The sequence below is a fragment of the Candoia aspera genome, chromosome 1, assembly GCF_035149785.1.
Source record: "Candoia aspera isolate rCanAsp1 chromosome 1, rCanAsp1.hap2, whole genome shotgun sequence".
In the NCBI taxonomy this organism is placed as follows: domain Eukaryota; kingdom Metazoa; phylum Chordata; class Lepidosauria; order Squamata; family Boidae; genus Candoia; species Candoia aspera.
The window spans coordinates 311187353-311210739 of NC_086153.1; the positions used below are offsets into that span (position 1 = coordinate 311187353).

General features: G+C 35.7%; 1 protein-coding gene across 3 annotated transcripts in view; it reads left to right on the forward strand.

Annotated features, from left to right (window-relative positions):
- The window catches only part of EML1 (EMAP like 1), a 166017-nt gene that overhangs the window by 117352 nt on the left and 25278 nt on the right, over nt 1-23387 (forward strand). For all 3 annotated transcript variants that reach the window (XR_010066926.1, XM_063290316.1, XM_063290315.1), the window contains exons 4-14: nt 886-1020; nt 3605-3633; nt 8992-9121; nt 10227-10376; nt 11342-11411; nt 16275-16385; nt 17183-17278; nt 17946-18080; nt 19403-19502; nt 21480-21634; nt 22551-22676. Coding sequence is in view for 2 of the 3 variants with exons in the window: in XM_063290316.1 (XP_063146386.1) it covers nt 886-1020; nt 3605-3633; nt 8992-9121; nt 10227-10376; nt 11342-11411; nt 16275-16385; nt 17183-17278; nt 17946-18080; nt 19403-19502; nt 21480-21634; nt 22551-22676 (1237 nt within the window). In the remaining variant the exon portion in view is untranslated. The remainder of the gene's footprint in view (nt 1-885; nt 1021-3604; nt 3634-8991; nt 9122-10226; nt 10377-11341; nt 11412-16274; nt 16386-17182; nt 17279-17945; nt 18081-19402; nt 19503-21479; nt 21635-22550; nt 22677-23387) is intronic.

Below are 23387 nucleotides of genomic sequence, written 5' to 3' on the forward strand. Positions count from 1 at the left end.
TGGGATTCGGTTAACAATGGCAACGGGGCATGCTGGGATTGCTGTCACTAAGCAATGCAGTCACGTGATGTCATGCTTTACAACCACATCGCTTAGCAATGGAGATTCCAGTCCCAATTACCATTGTTAACCAAGGACTACCTGTATTTTCTATATAACAATATAGCAAAATTGTGCATAATCTACCAATAAGATCTGCAGTATTTTAAAAAAAGGGAAGAAACTCTTAACGAAAGCAAGATTATTGTTAATTTCTGCCATGGGGAAGTGTCTCTGGGTATGTGTGAAAGCTGAATAGTTTTCAAATCAAAACAAGGAATCCTTGTTCTTCTCTGTTAATGATCAACATCAGAGTATGATTTGTATATATGTTCCATGTAAATCAGTTTTGTTTCTATATTATTTTACTTTTCTGGAGGTTATGTTATGTTGAAGATCTTTTAATGACAAATTTCTCCATGTCCATCCTGCTCCACTCCAATCCTCAGTTTGAAATTGCTGATTAGTAATTTCAACTCAAAAGAGATTTTATTTATTTAATTTATTTAAAAGATTTCTATGGATGCCCATCTTAAACACAACTCTGGGCAGCTCACAACAATAAAATCAATAACTATAAAATCATAAACCATAAAATCAAAAAACAAAAACCTGGCGCTTCAGTTATCCTCTTGGGATGTCCCACAACCAGCTCTAGATATCTTCTTTCTATTCCAGTGCCTGGGTGAAAAGCCAAGTCTGGATGGCCTTCTGAAAGGCTAAAAGGGTGAGGCCTTGCCGAATCACCAATATGATTGCTTGGGAGATGTACTTCTGAAGAGCTTGGCATATGGGTTCAAACTAATGGATTACGTGCCTTTAATCAGTATCCTTGTTTTCCGTTAGCAATATTAAAAGAACCAACTCAGCTGAACGTGTCTCTCCTGGTGGTCGAAGGGAAAGCTATGGAGATTCCAAAGGCAGTCGCAATCGAGCTGGATCCACTAGCAGTTCATCTAGTGGTAAAAAGAACAGTGACTGGTATGAAAAGCAGAATTTCTAAGTTACATTTCTGTGGGGCTCAGGAGATTAAGAGAAGGTGATTTTTCATTGTGGTCTTTGTAATTTAGGCACTGTGAAGAGCCTTGTTTGGAGCCTCCTAGAATTTCAAAATTGTTTGGTGGGAACCCTGCTCCATTGCATGGCTTCTGTCGAATCCCTTCAGATTGTTTTGAACTATCATATGTTTATTAATGCTAAGCATGTTTATGTGCATAGATTATGATCTAAGATTAACATAGGTGTGCACTATTTTAATTCTATTCTACCCACTCTTCCTAATTCTAGACTTAGAGAGTGACTTATAGATATTAGTGGCAAGATTTCCTTTTTCTCTGGTTCAGCCAGATGTACTGGCAACTGTCCTTGATCTAGCAGGTAATCCTTTGATGAGCAAAAATAAAAAAGATTTTCTTTTTCTGTCCTCTTCAATCCCACCAAAGATTTTCTGCAATGAGTAGATTAAGGTCCTGCGTTGGTCCTCTTTTAACTTGTCCTGCCAGACCTTCAAGATACTGTTATTCTACCTTACTACAATGAAGAGCATTTCAGTTATGCCTGCTACGTCTGTTTTTTGAACTGGCCTATCTTGAAGGTCTAATAGGTTGGGCTTCCACCAAAGAATACTGAAAAAACTCTAGAAAGTTCTGAACAGGTTCTTCACAGGCATATAGCCCATGCAAGTTCTCAAGTGACTATTTGAAGAACTTACAGGTAAGTAATTAAATCTGTTGTGGAGGAATTTGAAGGAAGAAAAAGGAAGGTGGCATCATATACTGAGCATTTCAGTTATGGGATACAAAATAAAAAGATAGCAAGTTGAGGGACCTTTAAAGATAAGGACAAGAAGCTTGTAATAGATGTAAAAGTGGATGGAGAGCCAGTGTTGGACCTGAAAGGAAGCACTGCATAGTTTTAATAAAAGTAAACAATCATTTTGACAGCATTGCTTGAAATTACTACAGTGCAACAAGAATTGGTCAGACGTTTAGGGTAGTCAGGGTAAGAGAATGTAAAAAACATAAGCAGGTTTTACAAGTTAGGATGTTGAGGAAGAGTCAGTTACCACGATAGGCAGCATAAAACCTTTTCAGTCTGGGTTCATCCTAGGTATGGAACAGAGACAGCATTGGTCAATCTCTTGGATGACCTGTGTCAAGACGTGGAAGGAAGTAGTGTGCGCATCCTGGTCCTGCTGGGCCTCTCAGCAGCCTTTGACATCACTTGCAGTGCTATCTTGTTAGACCACCTGCAGGGATTAGATGTAGGATACATTGTTTCACAATTATTGTGCTGTTTCCTCAGTGGGTAGTTTCAGTCTATTGTAGTGGGGGAGGAGAAGTTGGCTCAGTGTCCCCTGATGTGGGAGCAGGGACCTGCTCTTTAACATCTATACGAAGTCATTGGGTGAGGTTATCCGACAGTCTGGGGTACAGTATCATCAGTATGCTGCTGATATCTAACTATACATTGCTATCCCAATCTGTAAGGGAGATGCTGTTATTGTCCTTTCCCAGTGCCTGGAGGCTGTGAGAGACCCTGGATGGGAAGGTACAGGCTGAAGTTGGATCCAAGTAAGATGGAGTTGCTATTTGTACTTCAGTACAACAGTGGTTTGTTGTCACCACTGTTGTTTCTTGATGAGTAGGTACTACTTGGAACAGGTTCATGACTTGGGGGTGGGCATTCTGGACTCACATTCTGGACTCACTGGAACAGTAGGTGGAAACCATGGAGTCTATGCCCTGCTGCAGCTGGTGGGCCAGTTCGGTCTTATCAAGTGTTGGAGGACCTGGCTATAATACTCATTCTCATATGGCCACACAGACTACTACAATAAGGCTCAGAACAACAACTGGACCAAAATGTGCCAGTCTGCATATTTATTGGCACTCAACAATAGGAGCACATAACACCAATTTTGTAGACCCTCCACTGATTGCTGATTGGTTTGTGGGTCTAACTTAAAGTGCTAGTTTTGACCTATAAAGCCCTTTATGGCTTGGCACCTGGATAGCTACAGGACCATGTACTTCAACTAGCACTGGCACAACCTATTGGAACATCCAGGGAGAAGCTAGTGATGATCTCACATTTCCAAGAAGTTCAGGGGTCTGAAGGCAAATGGTGCTGCCTTTCTGTGGTGATGCTGATTGAACAGTCTCCTGACAGAGATCAGGGTTTTTAGGAAGATGTTGAAGACCAGACTATCTTGGAGGGCATTTTCTTAGCTTGTACATGATGCCATCTCGCCCTGCTTTTTTTTTTTAAGAATAAAAGGAAAAATGATTCTTTACTGTTACTTTGTTTGGGGTTTTAATCAGACCGCAGATGTTTTAACTTTTTATGTTCTATGTAAGCCTCTGATAGTCATTTGATTGCAGCAGGGTAGAGATGAGATGAGATGAGATTAAGAGAGAGAGCGAGAAAGAGATTTAGAGTGAATGATGATAGTAAAGGAGAAGAATTAATCAAGAGTATATGGGGTATTCAAGGAGAGGATGCTTGGAAGGAAGGATTATGGTTCAGTGTTATTTAAAATAACCTTCCTTGATTGTTTCTACAGCAGACCCAAGGAGCCAATGTTCAGTGCAGGTAATTGTTTTGTTTTCTTTATTGTTTAATAACAATATATAATTATGTTTTAATTATGAATATAAATATTTGAAAGGCTTTCTCTAGATGACTGGTTAGCAGAATTATTATACTTTGGTTCCTAAATCGTGCCCTAGACTACATTACAGTGATTAGCAAATTGCAATAAAGTTCACATTCTAACAAACTACATTACCATATTCAGTTTATATTTTTATTTGCTATTTATCTTGCTACTAGTCTTAAAAGAAGTCTACAGTTTGTTCAGTAATTTATATATTTGTCTGTTGTTCCCACAGAATAAAATGACTTGATGTGGCCACCATGCTCCTTAGTGGAAAGGTGCAATTCCTATATAATGGCTGGATCCACACAATAACGCTCAACCCATAAACCTGGGTTAATGGAACACAGTTATAACATTCATGTAACATGCCAGAGTCAAACTATATCTCTTAACTCAATGGCTTTGTTCACTATGGATTTCCACAACATAGTAGTGATGTAGGAACTGAACAAGCAGAGTATTCTATGGCTGACACTGCACAGTCCTGTGCAAACAATATGCAAAAGAATCTGTGGATAGTGCATACAGACAGTAGTGCCATATCAGTGTAATCCAGACACCTAGCTGAGGAACCATATTGTAAGTCAGGAGGACTATTTTAAGAAGAAGAGAGCACATTGTTTTAGAAGAAGCAATTCTGTATAATCATTATGAAATATCTGGTTGTACACATTGCCAGCCAGAGGTCATTGTTATTCAATGGTAAATACTACCACTTAACTTTTCAAATTAATAATAATAATATGGATCAAGACTATGGTTTTGTAGATAAGTGCTTAAATTGCATGTGTAAAACGTTCCTTGCACAATATAAATCCTCATATACCAGCTTCTGTTTGCTTTAAAGTCAGTGTATCCAGACAGAACTGATGGGAAGGAGTGGAGGTGCTAGATTGTGCCTCTCGAGTCTCCCTGTTAAATGCCATTCAGGTATTTTTAAATCTACACCCATCTAGGATTGAATCTAGAACTAGAAGTCAGCCTAGTTTGTATATGGAAGAGTACCCTGAGTACAGAATTGGCAGTGAGGGGTGATGTTAAACGTGTTTTTTCCCATCTGCTCTTTTTTCCTATAAAGATCTTCCCCCAATTTCTGAGAACCCTGGCAATATGGGCTGAGAACATGTATTTGACAAAACAACATCTCAGTTTGGGTTTCAAATAAAAACTCTCACAGAAAGGTTACAGTCAATTTGGAGTGGGCTGGGCTATTCAAAGCATATTTTTAAGAATATCAAATTACTGAACAACTATTCAACAACTAACAACTATTTACAAGAAAATCCAAATTTATTTTTACTTTTTACCATGCAGGTCTCCTTTATGGTTGATTATACAACGGTTTGGACAGAATGCCAAACCTTAATTTGTATCACCTGAACCAACACTACTCAACACAATAGCAGTATAACAGAATTTGGGACATTCCTCTTCCCTTACAATCTGCTTTTTGAGATAGCACATTTGAATTGTGAAAGGTGATGGAAGCTGCAGAAACTACTGAGTAATGCAATACCTTACATATGTACTTGGGTTTTTCTGTTCGTGTCCATATTAATGCAAAATAGGGACATATCATATTACCTGCATTGACCATAGAATAATACATCTGGGTAATCCACAGAGCAGGGATTTAGATGAGCCTGACTGTTCTTGAATGCATCTTTATCTAGCACTTCTATCTCTGTCTCTGTAACCACAAGGGAAGCGCCGTGTGACACATTGTAAAGGTAGGTACACCTTGCTTCTCAAAATCCTATAGCTCTCTAAACAAGCCTATTAACAGGGCCAAGCAGTTTGAGCTTGTAAAGGCAGTTTATTCCTTGTGTGACTATAATGTTATGAAACACGTTCCCCCTTTCTTTTAGCCAGCTTCTTGTGGAGCATCTACTGGCTTGTAAACCTTGTAGAATTGGAGGTTAATGGATGAAACGAACGGCCAAGAAAAGGTCCAAATGTTAAGAGAGCTATAGAGCGTCACATAATTGTCTGTGTGATAATAGCTGTTTTGCAGTTTGGCTGACAAACAGTGGTAGTGCTTCTTCTAGCGTGCTCAGATAGCATCCTAACATATGCCTAAATAAACCTTTTGCTTTAGATGGAATTGCAGTGCTTATTCACTATCTAAATTATCTTATGTAGGTAATAGCTTTAACTTATGACACCAGTAAGCAAATTCAAGTGGATAACACGTATTTCTGTGTTTTTATGTATTATGTAAATGTTAAATTAAAATGGTGTTTATGTAGTATTGGGAATGCCTGGTAATAATTAACATAGAACCATATTGTAATTTATACATAATATGCATTTCAGTTGTGAAGAGTAAACAGATTTGTACTGCATTTATACAAATGGTTTATTCCTAATGCCTCATTCATAAACATCTTTTAGCTTTATAAAATTCTATGTTCTTGATGGTTAAATTTTTATGGTGGTCCACATTTTAAATATACTGTGTGTTTCTTTAATTATTCAGTCTCTTAGGGGTAACTTGAGGTATTGTTAAAAGGTTATGACTCTCCTAATAGCGTTTAGTGTCATCTGTTCAGGGCTGTTTACAACTATTGTACACAGTTGTAACTAAACCTCATTCAGCAGTTGTCCCTTTAACTTGGTATTCAGTGGCTTAATCTCTGTAAATCTGTATGTCTTATTATAGTCAAAGACACTTACCATATGTTGTTCTTTCTATCTGATGTGGGGCATGCCACTTTTCAGATCAGTCTGCCTGCTGTCAGAGGGTGGTGTGGAAAGCAAGGGTGGCAAATTTCTAATCCATCCCTAGAATATGACCAACTATGTGGTTGGTTTAAGTTAATAATAAGTTTTATAGAACTGTTTTTACATAAATCAAACTGATCTTGAATGATATACCAAAATAATTCCTTTGGCAATATAATATAATGATATGTTGTGATTGCTTCATATACTAATTCCTCCATAGTTTTTACTAGTTTTTCCATGATATTTGCATGAAAATGTGCAATTTTTACAAAGGCAGCTGTTTTTCAATACTTGGATGTTATATCTTTAACCTAAGCAAACATAAAGCACATCCTAAAAAAATAACACTGTGGGAAAAATTAATCTTAAAGTCTAGTCTTAAATGAAACGGGTTCTGAAAAGATATATCCCTGACAATGGGGGAAAACTGCGTATTTACTCTGTACCTTTTTTTTCATGTGTCAGTTCTAACCATTTCTCTTATTAGCTTTAATTAACATTGAAAATTTCAACTGTACCATGCTTTCTATGGTTTGTATCAAAACCTTAACCAGGTTTTGAAGATCAAATCCTGAACATTAATTATGGTTTGCATTGATATAGATTAGCACTGGATCTTGCTTAAAGCCTACAAAAAAGCTGAAAAAAAATTCATGCAGGATAGGGCAGGTTTCCAGAAATCACAACCTGCTTTCTATCTCCTGTGTTTACAAAATTGGCAGTCATAAATCAGTACAAATGTCAATACATACCTTAATGTTAAGGGCAGAAGTATGTTTTGTTCCTTGATATAGGGCTAGAAATGTGTCCTATGGTCCTTGCCCACACAGGAGGTTTTATTATAGCAGGTTTTAATATCCATTTGTACTTATTTTCAAAACAAAAAAGTCAAGTACTGATTAATTAATGCTTTCACAGTTTTCTCTAACAACATGTACAAATAATAAAAAGTGCATATCTGCACTATTGTTCTGCCAGCACACATTTTTCTTTCTTTTATGAAACAGTTTCCTGACTGTCATCCATAGATTCTCCAGGGGTCAGGTTTAGTTAAGATAACTCTAAAAATCTTTAGCTCTAAATCCTTAAATCTTAAGAATTACAAATCACTAAAATTAAATGCATAGATTTGTTGTTACTAGCTACAGATAATTTTGAATAAAACTCTTTTTATAGTCATTCCATGTATTAAAATGAAGACTTCTTTAACAAGAAGTCTCTTCCATAGCAGTCCCTGCCCTGTGGAACAACTTTCCCCCCAGGACCTGAAACCCTTTAAGCCTTCTGGAAGGCTGTAAAGAGCTGGCAGTTTATCCAAGTGCTGGGATAGGGTGAGGTGGGAGCCTGCGGGTGATTCTGTTGAATGTATCTGAGGAGCATGGCTGAAGCACCAGGTTTTTGTTTTTATTGTTTTCTAATTTTTATTGTTGTGAGCCACCAGAATTGTGTTCTTCAGATGGATAGCCATATAATCTTTTAAATAAATAAACAAGAATAAAAGTAGATACCTATTTAATAGAGTTTGAAAATCTTCAGCAGTACTTTAGAAGAGCTAAGTTCCTTCAGCAGATATTCATAATACTGTTACTTCTTTCCTTCCATTTTCTCTACTTTTTGAAATAACATCTAGCAGTGCAGAGTTCATCTTGATCTGTTAATGGTGCGACAGAAGGCAGAAAGTTTTGAGTCTCAGCTTCTGCAGCTTTTAAGAAATTTCATTTGGCTTTACCATTCCTAAAAGTCCAAGTCAAAATATGACATTTCTCAGATCATGTCATTTTTTAAGCCCCATGAAGTCTCTAAGTCAGTATTTTCAGATCTGCTATTAAATTAGTGTTTTTTTACTTGAGTACCTCACTTAAGACAGTATTTCTTGTATTAAATATGTTTAATTAGTTACAGCAGAGCATTTAAAACACAGCCAAATAAAGTATTTCTAGTATTATGTTTGATTAATGACAGCAGAGATCTTATCTGTAATCCTTTTGTCTGTTTTCTTTCTTTTTTTCTTTACAGGTAGTCCTTGTTTAGTGACCATAATTAGGACCGGCAACTCAGTCATTAAGTGAAGCAGTAGCTAAGTGAAACCACAACTGTGCTTATGGTCTTACTTCAGCTTTCCTTTGCTTTACAGACCTGTGAAGGTCATAAATGTGAGGATTGGTCGCAAAGTTACTTTTTCATCACCGTTGTAACTGCAAATGGTCACAAAATGAGGCAGTCGCTAAACAAGGACTACCTATATTTGTTTCAAAATCCAGCTATGTTGTTGTATGCACAGTGCATCAGCATAGTTCTTTTTCTTTTTATAGAAAAAAAAAAGATACATCCTTTCTGAAAGTTATGCTTTCTTTTTCCAGTATATATATATTTCATTATGGAGTTCCAGTTTTTAAAATTGTATGCATAACTGGTTATAGTAAGGTTTGGTTGTTGCTTTAAAAAAGTCAGTTTCCCCCACATAACTTTAAGATGTTGTTTGGAACATGAAATGGTAAAATGTCAGAATACTGAATATGATTGCGTATATATTTTTTAATGTATTTGATTTATTTTTTCAATAGAGGAAGGGTATGTTAAAATGTTTCTGCGTGGACGTCCTGTTACCATGTATATGCCAAAAGATCAAGTGGAATCTTACAATTTGGAAGCAAAGGCAGAACTACCAGCCAAGAAGCTTAAACTGGAATGGGTGTATCCTTTTTTTATGGTCACACTTCAAACTAAATACTGTTTATTTCTCATATTCTATTTTTAAAGTACATCTTTAAGGTTATGAGGCAAAGTAAGCATCTTAATTCAAGGAACTAGTATATTTTCAGAGAAAAAAAACAAATATTAGTGTTATGGAATTCTCATCTTCATCTTTGTATCATTAATAATCTCTCAAGAAAGTTTCAGTTTAATGTAGCCTGAAGGTTTATGTGTAAAACAAGTTAATTATCAGGCTGGTAAATTAGACGCATAACAAAAAATAGGGTGCTGTGGTTACTAATTATAATATACTTAAGGAAGGTTTGTGTTTCTAGTGGCATCTCTATACATGTTGATCATATACTAATAAAAAACACTGGCTATTTTGGATCCCTTCTTTTAAGTATTTCTTACAGTTAATATTTCACATTCTGAGCAGAAGTCAGTATCTTTTTGGCACAAGTCAAATACTTCAGTTTTAGTTACAATACTTGTGTAGATCACTCTGATTTCATGTGGTTTTGCTTTTAGTCGAATTTTTATTGTTCTGTTTTAATAATTAAAAAAATCTAGCTATTTGTTATTGTTGTGTTTTATATTGCCTTAGTTGTCTTGGCTTAGTATCAGGTATGCTGAGTAAAAGAGCTCCAACTTTATCTTTGGGAAGAACCTCTTCCTATTGGCTGCAGGAAATTTGATTTTAAGTGGAAGAAGGAGAATGTTCTATATGAAATTCTGACCCTCCACAAAGTCAGCCCATGAGCAAATTTGCAACTGTTTCAAATCTTCCAGCTCACAGATGCGTTCGTAGGCTTTCTAATAGAAAGTTGTTGATCTTTGAGCCAGCATATGTGATATCATGCCATGAAGTGTGAAAAATGTACAAAATATTACAAAAGTATTTACCTTCTTAAAGGGGAATATGTCCTTGTGCAACTTGGAACTAGAACTTTAATCAATGACTACTACATGTAACTACCACCAATTGTTCCTGAGACAGAAATTGGTAAAATTTCAAGTAGCCAGGGAGCTTTACTTTATGGACCCAGAGTTTCACAATATTGTCACTTCTAATATTTGGTTGTTAACTTAACTAAGATGCCAGCTATGGTTATAGAGGTCGGGATTGTCGCAATAATCTGTACCTCTTACCAACTGGAGAAACTGTTTATTTCATTGCATCTGTTGTTGTATTGTATAATGTTGAAGAACAACTGCAGAGACATTATATTGGTCACAATGATGATGTGAAATGGTAAGCCGTGGGAAAGTAAAGGTTTGAAAACAGATCAGAATACAACATTAAAAGCTATATAGTTTAGCCTATTTCTGATAAAGGAAGTATAATGGCATGCTTAGCATCACATTTCAGGGGCTATGAACAAACATCCTGACTTTGTCTTAGAAATGGTGGTGGCCCCAGGTTTACAGGTAGTTGCCAGGATATAGTACTGTCACTGGGACACTACCAGGGCATTTTCTCACAGTGTAATGACTCGGGAGGAATGGCTAATAAAAATATTTCCATTTTTATGCATTCAGCATTAATAATTCCTGGCTTTCATTTTGGAATGAATAGAAGTTGGGATCTAATTTGGTTCAAGATTTCATTTGCCTTAAAACAAAACCTGTCACCGACTAGGAAGGACATACAGCTAAGAGATTGAAGCTGGCTAAATAATGGTTTGCCTAAAGGAACCTAGGTTCATGGTTGATGGTATTGAATTAATAGGAAATAATATTTGAATGGGACAATCCCAGTTTACACGATATAATCTTAACTATAATCTTCACCAATTCTTCATCACCAAATATGCATAATTAGAAAAAAGGGAACAAAGAGATTGATACAATTGCACTTTTAGCCATCTTCATATTTTTAGTGTTGAAAGATGCTGTAGATTAGTAAATCCAATCTGAACATTTTGTCATGAAAAAATAATGATCAGTTCTGAATAGAAATTTAAAAAGTAAAAATTAAAATAGCATTGTAGGATAGTATAGTGTGTGTTAGCTTTTAATATTAAATAAAAGAGATGATAAAATAAACATTGAGAATGTTTTCTTGTGCACCCCAATAAATACTCAGGAAATATCAAGAAAAAGGTGTTATGCGTTGCTTTAATTCTTGTTGTGAAAAATGCTTTTAAATTTGTTACACCTTTATTAAGTAACAAATATTTCTCCCTCTTTCCTCCCCCCCCCCTTTTTTTTTGGCAGCCTAGCAGTACATCCTGACAGGATTACCATAGCAACTGGTCAGGTTGCAGGGACATCTAAGGATGGAAAAGTAAGCAGCCTATTAGAATTTTATTTCCTTGAAATGAAATTGTTTTTATCCTGTGCTAGGATTGTTTTAATATTAATTTGGAGCAGTTGTGTTAAAATTAATTCCTAACGTTCGTGTTAGTGAATAAGAAATTAACTGGTGTTAATAGAATATATGAAAGAAGTCAAAATTGCTCCTGGGCTTCATGTTCCAGTTACATTTTCAACCTAAAACTGTATCAGTCTTGCCTTTGCTTAAATTTCTCTGCCTCGTTATTTTTTTTATAAGAACTTTATTAAATTTCAAAGTATAGTTAAAATACAAAATAGAAATTACAGAAAAGATAGAAGATAGAAGTAAAGAAAGAAGAGAAAAACTATAAAAGTGAAAATAGATAGAAAACAGAAACAGAGAGTGACTTCCAACTTTCTCCAATACAGATATAGATACAATTAGAAATGTGATCTTTTACCATTAATTAAACCATACTAACATTATTTGTATTGAAACAAACCATAAGCAGTAAAACCCATAATCAAAACTTCATTTTTTTCCAACACAAGCAAGTAGTCTAAAAGTGGTTGCCAAGTAGAGACAAATCTAGAAATAGTATTATCTCTTAACTTAGCCATTTGAGCCAGATCCATTAATTTAATAATCCAGTCTTCCACTGTAGGTATTTGTGAATCTTTCCATTGTTGTGCATATAAAAGTCTTGCAGCTGTAATCAAATATAAAAGTAAAGTTCCATGTTGTTTCTCGTAACTCCTTCTCCATCAAACCCAAAAGAAACAGTTCTGGGTTGTTGTTGTTTTTTGTATGTTCACTTTGAGAATCTTTTCTCAGATAATAGTACATACTTGATTCCAAAACATTTTAGCCTTTTCACAAATCCACCAAAGGTGATAAAAAGTTCCTTCATCCTGTAAACATTTCCAACAAACATTTGTTACACCATTATATATTTTTAACAACTTATCAGGAGTTAAATACCAACAATACATCTTTTTATAAAAGTTCTGTTTTAAATTGTAATTCAGAGTGAATTTCAAACCTTTGTTCCATATATTTTTCCATTGCTCCAACATAATGTTATATACAAAGTTCTTAGCCCATTTAATCATACAGTACATCCTTTAAATTTCTCTGTCTCATTATAACTTTGATTTGGACACTTCATACAGCATCTGTCAGAAACATGGTTGTAGATTATTTTGAATTCAGTACCCAGTTTATTCATCTATATGATAGTTCCAATGTGTAGCATTTTTTTCATTTTGAGAATAATTTGTATCAAAATCAAGTTTTCAGATGTTGGTTCAGAAGATCAAAGCATTCACTTACTGTTAATGCACAGTTTGGTATGGTGGTTTTAGAGTTATTTTGGAGAAACAATATCTTGAGTCACCCTATATCAATGCAGAATGAATGAATAAGAGACAGAATGAGTTTGGAGAAAAGCATAAGCTTGCTAGGGGAAATAAAATTCAGAGAAATTTCTTAATCTGGTATTAAAATTATATAGATATAAACATTAGTATTTGATGAAACCAAAAACCTACTCATTTCTGGTTGGTATTGAAATAAAAAGGGAAGGAATTAAATGAGGACAATCAATCTAAGCAATTTTAGTGAGAATATTTTGGACCACACTTCTTCTCTCCACACTTCTGTCTCCTCTCAAGATGTTTATCTCATCACCATACTTTCTGTCAAGAAGAAAAAAATCATTGTCATCTATAACAAGTCTCAGCCATTCCATCGGTATATAGATAACCTGTTTTAATCAGTACTATTGCTTCCTGCATATTAAGCTAGTTCTTCTCAATATCCATATTACAGCGAACTTCAGGTTCTAACATATTTCAGCTGATGACTATTCAGGTCTCTGGAGCCCCCATAGCCAACGCATTTCAAAATTTTGCAAAATCTTGAGGATGGTTATCTAAGTTTTAGAAAATTCAAGTCCAGAATTTATTACCACATTCAGCAGCAATCCTGGGAAACATAAGCAGAAGGATGCCATTATACTTATATTCTGCTACTGGGCTTCCCATAGCTATCTGGCTGGTCATTTTAACTACGGAATATGGGACTAATACTTAAGTTCGATACAATGTATATACTTTTCATTTTTCAATTTATTTAAACATACTGTAAAACTTTGGCTGGATTAAAATGGTTTGCTTTGAAATGTTTAAAAAGATGCTCTCTGCAGATATCATCCCAAACTTCATCTTCTAATATAATTTTTGTGTCATTAATGTAAAAACTTAAGAACCTATGCTAGGTCTCCTTTGTGGTATACATAAACGTTAGCATAATGGTGTTGTTGGATAAAATAAGAGGAAGGAGTTCTGTGTATACAACTTGAGCTCATAAATGAAAGGCAGGATATAAACCTAATAGATAAAGTGTAATTTGGTGAATTAGCCTATTGCATTAACTTCAGTCATCAGTACATTTTCTGTGTGTCTTCTATACAAGTTGTAGTTAAAATTTAAATTTACAAAGATTGCTCTCTAGTGGTCCTACAGATGCATTGCATGCATATATCATATGAACATATGGTTTATATGTCAAATTTGAACCATAAAAGGTTCTATGCAAATTGGATCTGGAGTTAATTATGATTTAGAAGCATATCTGGTTTTAGCTAAGTTTTGAAGTTTTAATCTGTCAGGTTATTTGGTTTTTAAAAATGTATTTTATCATTTTGAAGATTTCATAGGATTTATACATAATAATGGCAAGCCACTTCTGAAAATCTTGCAAAGAAAATTGCATGGACGTGTCCAGGTAGTCGTCGGGAGTCGAGGCTGACTTGAAGGTGCCACACACAAAAAAATTATATAAAATTAATTTTACTGTAATAAGAAATTATAGAAAGCATTTGAATAAAGCTTTAGAATCCTCATATTATGGAGAGGGACAAGAACACAACAGGAACTTAATACAATTCATGAACCAGACTCCTATTAATTTTAGACAACTCATATCTCCCCCAGAGTCCCCCAAAAATACCATTAAGGGAATTGGAACCCTTCTCCCCAATAATTCAAGCACCAGAATTTTAGAATATTCATAATGCTTCGTATGTAAGAATATTTTCAAAGTTAGACCTTTGTGATTTTTGACTGATTATGTGCCATCAAGTCATTGTTGACTCTTAGCAACCACATACATAGATTTTCTTCATGACAATCTGTCCCTAACCTGATCTTTCAGGACTTCCAACAGTGCACTCATTGCCACTGTAACTGACTCCATCCATCTTGCTGCTTGTCCTCCTCCTCTTCTCTTTCCTTCCACCTTTCCCGGCATTAGAGCCTTTTCCAGAGAGCTGGGTCTTTGCATAATGTGTCCGAAGTAGGATAATTTGGGCCTGGTCATTTGTGCCTTGAGTGAGAACTCTGGGTTGATTTGTTTGATGATCCATTTGTTTTATTCCCATTAGGACTGTGGACTACTTCAGTGCATGTGGGAGTGTAAATGTAGCACCTGTTTGCAACTCTGGAAAAGATTGTGCTTGATTAAAGAGTTGCAATTAGGTGCTAATCCCTACGCACTGTAAAACATCTTTTTGCCTTTGAATCTGAAATACTACATAGCACTAATATCTGAACTGCAGATCAGAGGCTAAGCCTAAGAGTTAATTTACTTAAGACCTCTAACAAATTCATAGCACTGATTGTGGGCTTTGTCATTTGAACCGTGGCACTGTTTGCATTCTCAAAAAAAATTGAATAAAATTGTTTTAACTTCTGTGACCTTGGATCACTGAAAGCAGACAGGGAATATACTATGAGGTGATTGCTGACCAATAGGAGAGAACAAAAATCATCAGTCAGTGTCTTGCTCCCCAACTGCATCAGTTCATGGGATAACAAAATAATATGATTACTGCTCTACACAGAAACAGGAAAAATAAAATTGCAGACAACCCCCCTCCGTTTTTTGACTGAATGTTGTATATGTTTGCCTGTTTTGCAAACAAAATTGAGCTGTTAATAGGAAGGAAAAATGTGTAACATCAGAATGTCATTCTTCCTGCATATAAATTTCCATTAAAAGTAGTGATGTTGGTATGGAACCATAGCTTTTTAGCCAGCTGATTCGGTTGCAAGATAAACTGTCTGTGTAGGTTTGCTTGAACTCACTGGCCAGGAGATAGAATAAGGCAAGAATTCGAAGCATGGTGCTTATACAAGCAGGTAAAATTAAGCCAGGCATTTTTTTTAACAGGGATTGTAATATTGACTAAAAGTATTAAATCTGTGTTCATGAATAAGGTTGCCTATGAAATCTACAAGGAAGCTTAATGTGCAGGGAGTAGGAGGCAGAATGAAGGAAGAATTCCTACAAAAGGGAAAATTGACTGCTTCCAAACTCTGCAGAGCTACAGTGTTGCAAATCATACAGTGGATGTTTTGCCACGTGGCACAGCTCATGTGTTGTGCCACAGCCAAACCAGAGGAAAATGGACCCAGCTGGCCAAGGAAGCCAATGTTGTGAGAATACAGCAGCATGATGTCTATGCCAGATCAGTGCAGCTCCACATGGACAGGTGTCCCAAATCTTTTAGCAGCAACATCATAGTAGTTAATTATTGTACCTTCAAACTTTGGCATAGAATGGACTGTTTTCCAAAATGTCTTGAGCTGAGTTGATTATTTCAGACAGAATAATGGCTTTTGTTAAAATATTCCAATACCAAATCAATTGTTGTAATAATTGAACATTGAGAATAGAGCCTCTTATTTTCTCATCTGTGTTTCTGCAAACTGCAAAAGCTTTACATCCCATTCAGGAAATCTAGAATTCTGTATGTTCAGAGTTTTGCCCTAAGTGTATCTTCTGTTTTTGTTTGCTCACTTTCAACAGCAATTACTGCCCCATGTCCGCATTTGGGACTCTGTTACTTTGAATACACTACATGTAATTGGCATGGGATTCTTTGATCGAGCTGTAACATGCATTGCATTTTCTAAGTCAGTAAGTAATGTTTAATGTATATTTAATATGCTTTGTAAGCTTCTCAAGGCCAGTGGTAAGTTCTTTAAAACTAAAACTGCTGGAAATTCTTCTTTTGTAACAAAATGAGTTCTTGGGCAAGTTGACTTCAGGGTTTGTTGTATAGATTTTACCAATGGATGGTATATAATATTATTTGTTTCTAGAAAATCTCTTGGAAAAATGTGAATTAGTTTTGTTTGAGTGAAATATTTACTTAATTAAAGAAGGTTTAAGTATAAGAACATAGTTTCCAAACTTATTTATAGGTATAAATCTTGTTAAATAATGTTGCTAAATAGCTATGTGTATATTTATCACATTTCCCTACTTTTATACAAAGCAACGGGTGGACCTACTTTTGGATAAGAGGAAAATAGGTCTCTCTGTACCTTCTCTTTCGTTTTATCTTACTGTACTCCATTGCTCCAAGTTGCTTTTTTCCCAGGAGAACCCTGCTCAACTGGAGGAAAATCTGTGGAAGAAACTGAATGCAGAAGGAGAGGGAGATTATTTTATTTGTCTCGGAATTCATTTGCAGTTTGCATTTCACATTAAATACTTCACTGATATCTGACTGCAAATACATAGTTGTTTAAGCAGTTTGGTTCCAAGATTCTCAAGATGGGTTGGTTCTTACACCATTTTTTCAGGCAAAGAATCCATAATACTCTAAGTTCATAACTTTAGTTGGAAGATCAATGCTATTAATCACCTGTCTTTGAAGTAGGAAGCCATATAAACTGAGGAATGATGGACTACTTCATGTTTTATTTCAGAATGGAGGCAGTAATCTGTGTTCAGTGGATGACTCCAATGACCATGTGCTTTCAGTATGGGACTGGCAGAGGGAAGAAAAGGTTGCAGAGGTCAAGGTATTCTGCAATACTGTCACTTGTATGCTACCTGAGACCAGCAGGATTTTTTTTGTGGTCAAAAAATGTCCATAATATTTTACCTTCATTCCAACATCTTGTAGATGTTGATGTGACCACTAGTCTTGCTGTTAAATCCTTTTCCTCTTGAAATACATCATTATAACTGAATGCTAGGGGAGAAAATGTCCTGCCTCTTCTGTACTTCTGCACAGGTTTGTTTACTTGCTGAAGAAATCATAGGAAACACATTTTGTGTGGATAAAGTGGAAGTGAAGAAAACTGCACTATTCATAAATTCTCATTTCTAAACTCTGCAAGGATCTTCTGAGTCTGTAGGCACTATAAAGTTCAGAATTATCTTTTTGGGGTAAAATCCACACTTAGAACATTCTAGTAGTTTGAGGTTCATGCGTGAAAAGCCATTATAAATCTTTGACCAATACCTACTCTTTTGTATATCAAATAGAATGTATTAGAAGACAGAAAAAGTACTGCATAGGTAAAAGTTACATTCTTTTAAGACATGAGACAGCTTCCAAACCTTTACATGAAGTGTTTTGAGTTTATTTTAATTTAAATACAAAGGTCACAATGCACTAATATGCTAACAGATAAGGAGTTCTTAATACTTAATGTTATTAAGTCTTATTTTTTCTTCTTCTAGTGCTCTAATGAAGCAGTATTTGCTGCTGATTTTCACCCTACAGACACTAATATAATAGTTACATGTGGAAAATCTCACCTTTATTTTTGGACTATTGAAGGGAATTCTCTTATTAAAAAGCAGGGATTATTTGAGGTAAGAGTGTTTATGTTCTTATTTATTGTTTTCCCTGCAGCCAGCTGATCATTAGGGGAATGTTAATGTTTTCTCTCCCAGTTTTACTCCACCCACCATGCTGCTTCCTTAGAAATGTTTTACAATGCTTTAATGATACACAAAGTCAGAAACAGCAGAATTCACTTATTTTATTTTATTTGTATCCTGAATTGTTTACTAGCAATCTTCATTTTACTGCATGATTTTATTTTTTTTCTTTTAAATCCTAGCCAAACTGACATTTTTCTTCTCCCATTAGAAATCATGAAATCAGTAATTTAATTATCTGTGCTACTGGATATTTTGTGTATCCCATCAGTTCAGCCAATCTATATCAGAGGTTCTGCTTGCCACAAGCACAAATGTAAATGAATTTGATCCAGACTTAAAGCAGAACAATTAAAGTCAGTGGAACAACTTAGTCATGATTAAGTGAAGTCTGTTTTATTTCAGTGAGATTAAAGTTAGAGTTAACCTAATGTAGCTAAAAATAATTTGTAAGAGTGAATCAAAAATGTACTATATTTCCTGTAAAATTGACAATGACGATCTTATAAAAGCCATGATTTTTTGGTGATTACACTATTAAGATGTTGCTTTTGCAACAATAGTGTAATTTATCAATAGTGTAATTGATCACTTCTTTATTTCACTAACGTTTCTATGCTTAATAGAATCCAAACATGCACATTCTCCTGCTATATCTTTTATTATTTCTTTTCTCTTTTGCTTGATAAATCTTAAAGTGAGGTCTCTCTCTCTCTTTCTTTCTCCTATTTCCCTGCCCTTCTCCTAAGTCAGTAAATACAATCATCTACTAAATAGATGGCTTTGTTTTATCACACTTGTTCTTACGCTTTTTTTGTCAAACTTGTATCACCAACTATCTTTCAAGCATCTTAGCTGGTAGACTGTGGCTCTTGATAGTACATTGCCTTTCAGACCCAAAGGAGAGAAGGCATTTGTACAATATAGACTATTCATATCATATATTAAATACATATGCAGTTCTACAACATTAAGATTGTCATTTAACTTTCTCACTTTTAAGACTTCCTAAACCATGAATGGTTCTTTGAAGCATTATATATTTTTTCTCATTTGGGAGAAAAGCAAATACAATATTTTTTTCAATTGTTAATATATTGGTAAAGCCTGAACTGAATGCATGAAATACATAAATTTGCTTGTAAACCTCCCAGAGTCGTTGTTGAGATGGGTGGTGGAAAAATGCGATAAATAAAATAAAAAAATATAATGGTATAGTTGCTCAGTACTGTTTTAACTATTTTATTCTACAGAAACAGGAAAAGCCAAAGTTTGTCTTGTGTGTGACGTTTTCTGAAAATGGTGATACAATCACAGGAGATTCAAGTGGAAATATCTTAGTATGGGGAAAAGGTAAGAAAAAAATGAGCTTGCAGAATAGTAAAATACTGTTTACTGCATACAAAAGAAAAGAATCTTTGTAGATATACACACGGACACACACATGCACAATAAAAGGTAAGATTTTGGAGAGTATCTTTGAGAAATATTTTAGTCCTATTTTATGCAAAAAATATTGTTAGTCAAAATACTAGATTGCATTATATTAGGTATATGCTATTACAACTACTAAATCAGTGCCGGCAGCGGGAAAGGGTCAGGCAAAAAAGAGGCTGCTTACAGAAATTGCTTGCTTTTTTCTCCCCCCTCCTCATAGAGCAGAGAGATTGGAGAGGAAGAGAGTTCAAGAGAGTACTGTAAGCTGTTTGTGTAGCACACTTCAGGCTTCCAGCCCCAGGCTGCTAGCGCAATCTTCGATGTGTAGAAGAACAAAAGTTTACTTTCTTGCAATCACTTTCTCTCCAATCTATTTGTTCTGCAAGGGGAAAAAAATAAAAAAAAACCCTACAGTTCAGGCATAGGACAATGCGTACTGACTATAATGGTGATCACGTGACTGAGGGATGCTGCGAAGGTTGTAAATAGTCATAAATGGGCCATAAAGTTATTTTTTCAGCACTGTTGTAACTTTGAATAGTCGCTGAATGAATGGTCAGTAAGTGACAACTACCTGTATATGAAATTGCTGGGGGAGATCATCTGTCAGCAAGAGGTCAGGTATCATCAGTAAGCTAACAATACCCAGTTATACTGTACATCCGGAACAGGAGATGCAGTAAAGGTCCTACACCAATGCCTGGAGGCTATTACTGTCTGGAGAAGAAGAACAGGTTTGGGTTGAATTCATTCCCAGCAAGATGGAGTAGCTGTGAGTACAGAAGCCCTCTGACTCAAAGGACATAGAGGTAGTCCTTGTTTAGCGACCACAGTTGCGACTGGCAACTTGGTCATTAAGCAGAACGGTTGCTAAGTACAACCATGATTGTGCTTATGATCTTATTTCAGCTTTCTTTTGCTTTACAGACCTGCAAAGGTTGTAAATGCGAGGATTGGTTGTAAATTGACTTTTTTATTACCGTTGTAACTGCGGACTGTTGCTAAATGAGGCAGTTGCTACCTGTATCGTCTTTGGTTCTGGATGGGGTTGCTATGCAGAACTAGTTCAAAATATGGGAGTTCTTTTGGCCTCACAGCTCCTGTTTGAAGAGCAGGTTGGCAGTGGTAGCTACAAGGGCTTTTCCTCAACTCCATCCAGTGCTCAAGTTATTAGGAGGCTCTGCATACTGTCACTCATGCCTTATCACCTCCTGTTTGCATTATTGCAATTCTCTCCACATGGGGTTGCACTTGAAGAGAATCCAAAAGCTTCAACTGATCCAGAATGTTGCTGCTCAAGTAGCAATGGGACTTCCAAAGTTCTCCCACGTAACACCTCTACAATGAGAGCTGCACTGGTTATCCTTCAGCTTCTGGGTGCAATTCAAGGTGCTGGATGTCATCTTTAATGCACCATAGGGCTCAGGGCTTGGATATCTATAGGACCTTCTATTCCCAGTGGTTTCTGATCATCCAGTGAGATTAAGCAGGATAGGCTCACTCCAGGCCCGCTCCTTTAGGAACTGTTGACTACAGTGCCCAAGGAGTTGAGCCTTCTCTATTGCTACCCACTTCTTGGAATAACCCATTATCTGAGATCAAACTAGCCCCAACCCTGCTATGTTTCATGGGAGCTGTGAAAACCTGTTTTTTTTTTAAAGAAATCCCTAAGAGGAGATCTAGGATAAGTTAGAAACCCAACCCTGTTTGGTGGTTTTGTTCTCAGTGGCTTATAGTTTCTTCTGCTCAAAACTTTAACATTTCATTAGAGTCCCTAACCAGAAAGAAATTATAGTGACCACAATAATTGTATTTCCTCCAGCAAGGAGAGAACTAACTGAATAATCCAATAAAATATTATTATTTAGTGAGCTTCTTTCCTGTTCTTTCCAGGTACCAACAGAATAAGCTCTGCGATTCAAGGAGCTCATGAAGGAGGCATATTTGCCCTTTGTATGTTACGAGATGGCACCCTTGTGTCTGGAGGTGGAAAGGACAGAAAATTGTTATCTTGGAATGGGAATTATCAGAAAATTCACAAAACTGAGGTAATTACTCCAGGCTTTAAAACTTCTCTGTTAACATTTTTGTTTTAAAGAACATTCATTGTTTTACAACCTGACACTTGAAGAGGCACCTTCCCTTATTACCTCTAAAATATATTAGTGTGCTTTTTACTACCAATATATGTATTCTAAGTACATAAAAATCTAACTTTGGATGAGTCACGTAATTCATCTCTTTTGAAGAGGCCATATCTTTTGATGCTTATCCTAGAAGTTTGCCCAGCGTATTCCTGTTCTCTGATATAGCCTATGTTTTTTAATAGCATTTTTGTACCTGTATCTAGATAAGTGCCTGTTTTGCTGTTGCACCCTTGAATAATTGAAGAGACTATGGGACACATACTTTCTAACCAACTATAGTCTTCTTCGTTTGTGGGGAAATGTTCTGCATAGTTCCATAGTCCCATGGACTATCCACCAACTCTCTGTATAGATCTTTGAGGCTGATGGATGAGATGCAGTCTGGAGAAACAGATGATTTGTCTTTTAAAATGTAAAAATTAAGCAATGTTTACTTACATTTGCTCATGAATCAGCCCTGTCATAACCACTCAAGGTTACTTTGGGCTGTAACTGAGAGTGTCTACAAATCTCTCTTCATTTGCTCTGTGTGAGTTTTGTTGCCTAAGGGAAAGGATAGGAAGACTCCTCAGCAGTGTTTTTGGAACTCTTAAAAATGCCTTAGTGCAAGCAAAAAAAAATGCTCTTATCTACTTCATTGTTTTCTGCTAAAGTTACTTCTGTCTTGCTTCCCAAAAGAAATATGTGATTCAGATCAACTTGTATCTTAACCACCCACCCCACCCATATCTTTATATCAGCACCATAGGACTGTATACTTGAAAAATAATTACGTACCCACTCAATCTAACCATTTCACTTTTTTCAAAAAAAACAGATTCTGGAACAGTTTGGTCCTATAAGAACAATAGCAGAAGGGAAAGGTGACATTGTATTGATAGGAACCACTCGAAACTTTGTGCTACAAGGTTCTTTGTCAGGAGACTTCTCTCCCATTACCCAGGTAGTTATTACATTTTAGTACAATCTGTCCCTAAGGCCCTTGTTTTAAAAAATGTGACATGTAACATTAAATTCATCACTTTTTAGAAATATTCTGAATTATAAACCTGAACAAACTATTCTTGCAGATGTTGAGAATTCGCTAAATAAGTAGTAATTTTATAAAAATTCCATGTAACAGCAATTTACATTTTTGCAGTCAAGGAACAGCAGTGTACAGGGTCCTTTTCGAAGTAGTCTAAATGAAAAAAGAAGAAAAAGCCTGGAAAAGCTCACTGTCTGAATTTTGAGAGGTGGGGAGAAAAGAGAAGGGAAGAAGAAAAGGCAGTAACATGTTTATTAATAAGTAAAACTGTATGTGCATTTCAGTTGATGATTTGAATGTGGGGGTTAAGCAGTTTTTTCCATGGGAAAGAAAGTTATGGGGTTGAAAGAAGAGAGAATAGAATTTTAAAGCCATTTTTCTCCAGTATTACCAGTAAGAGGACTAGATGTGGAATTATCTGCATTTAAAGACAATAATCCAGGATTACTAAAACACAGTATGTTGCAGCCTTCCTTTTACGCAAATTAATTATACACAGATAAATTAGCATGATGTTTGAACCTTGAATTTACAGACTACTGCATCCAGACAAGCCAGGATTGCTTCTTTTTACACAAACAAGTAAACTAATTCTACATGGATAAATTAGCATTGTATTTGAACCTT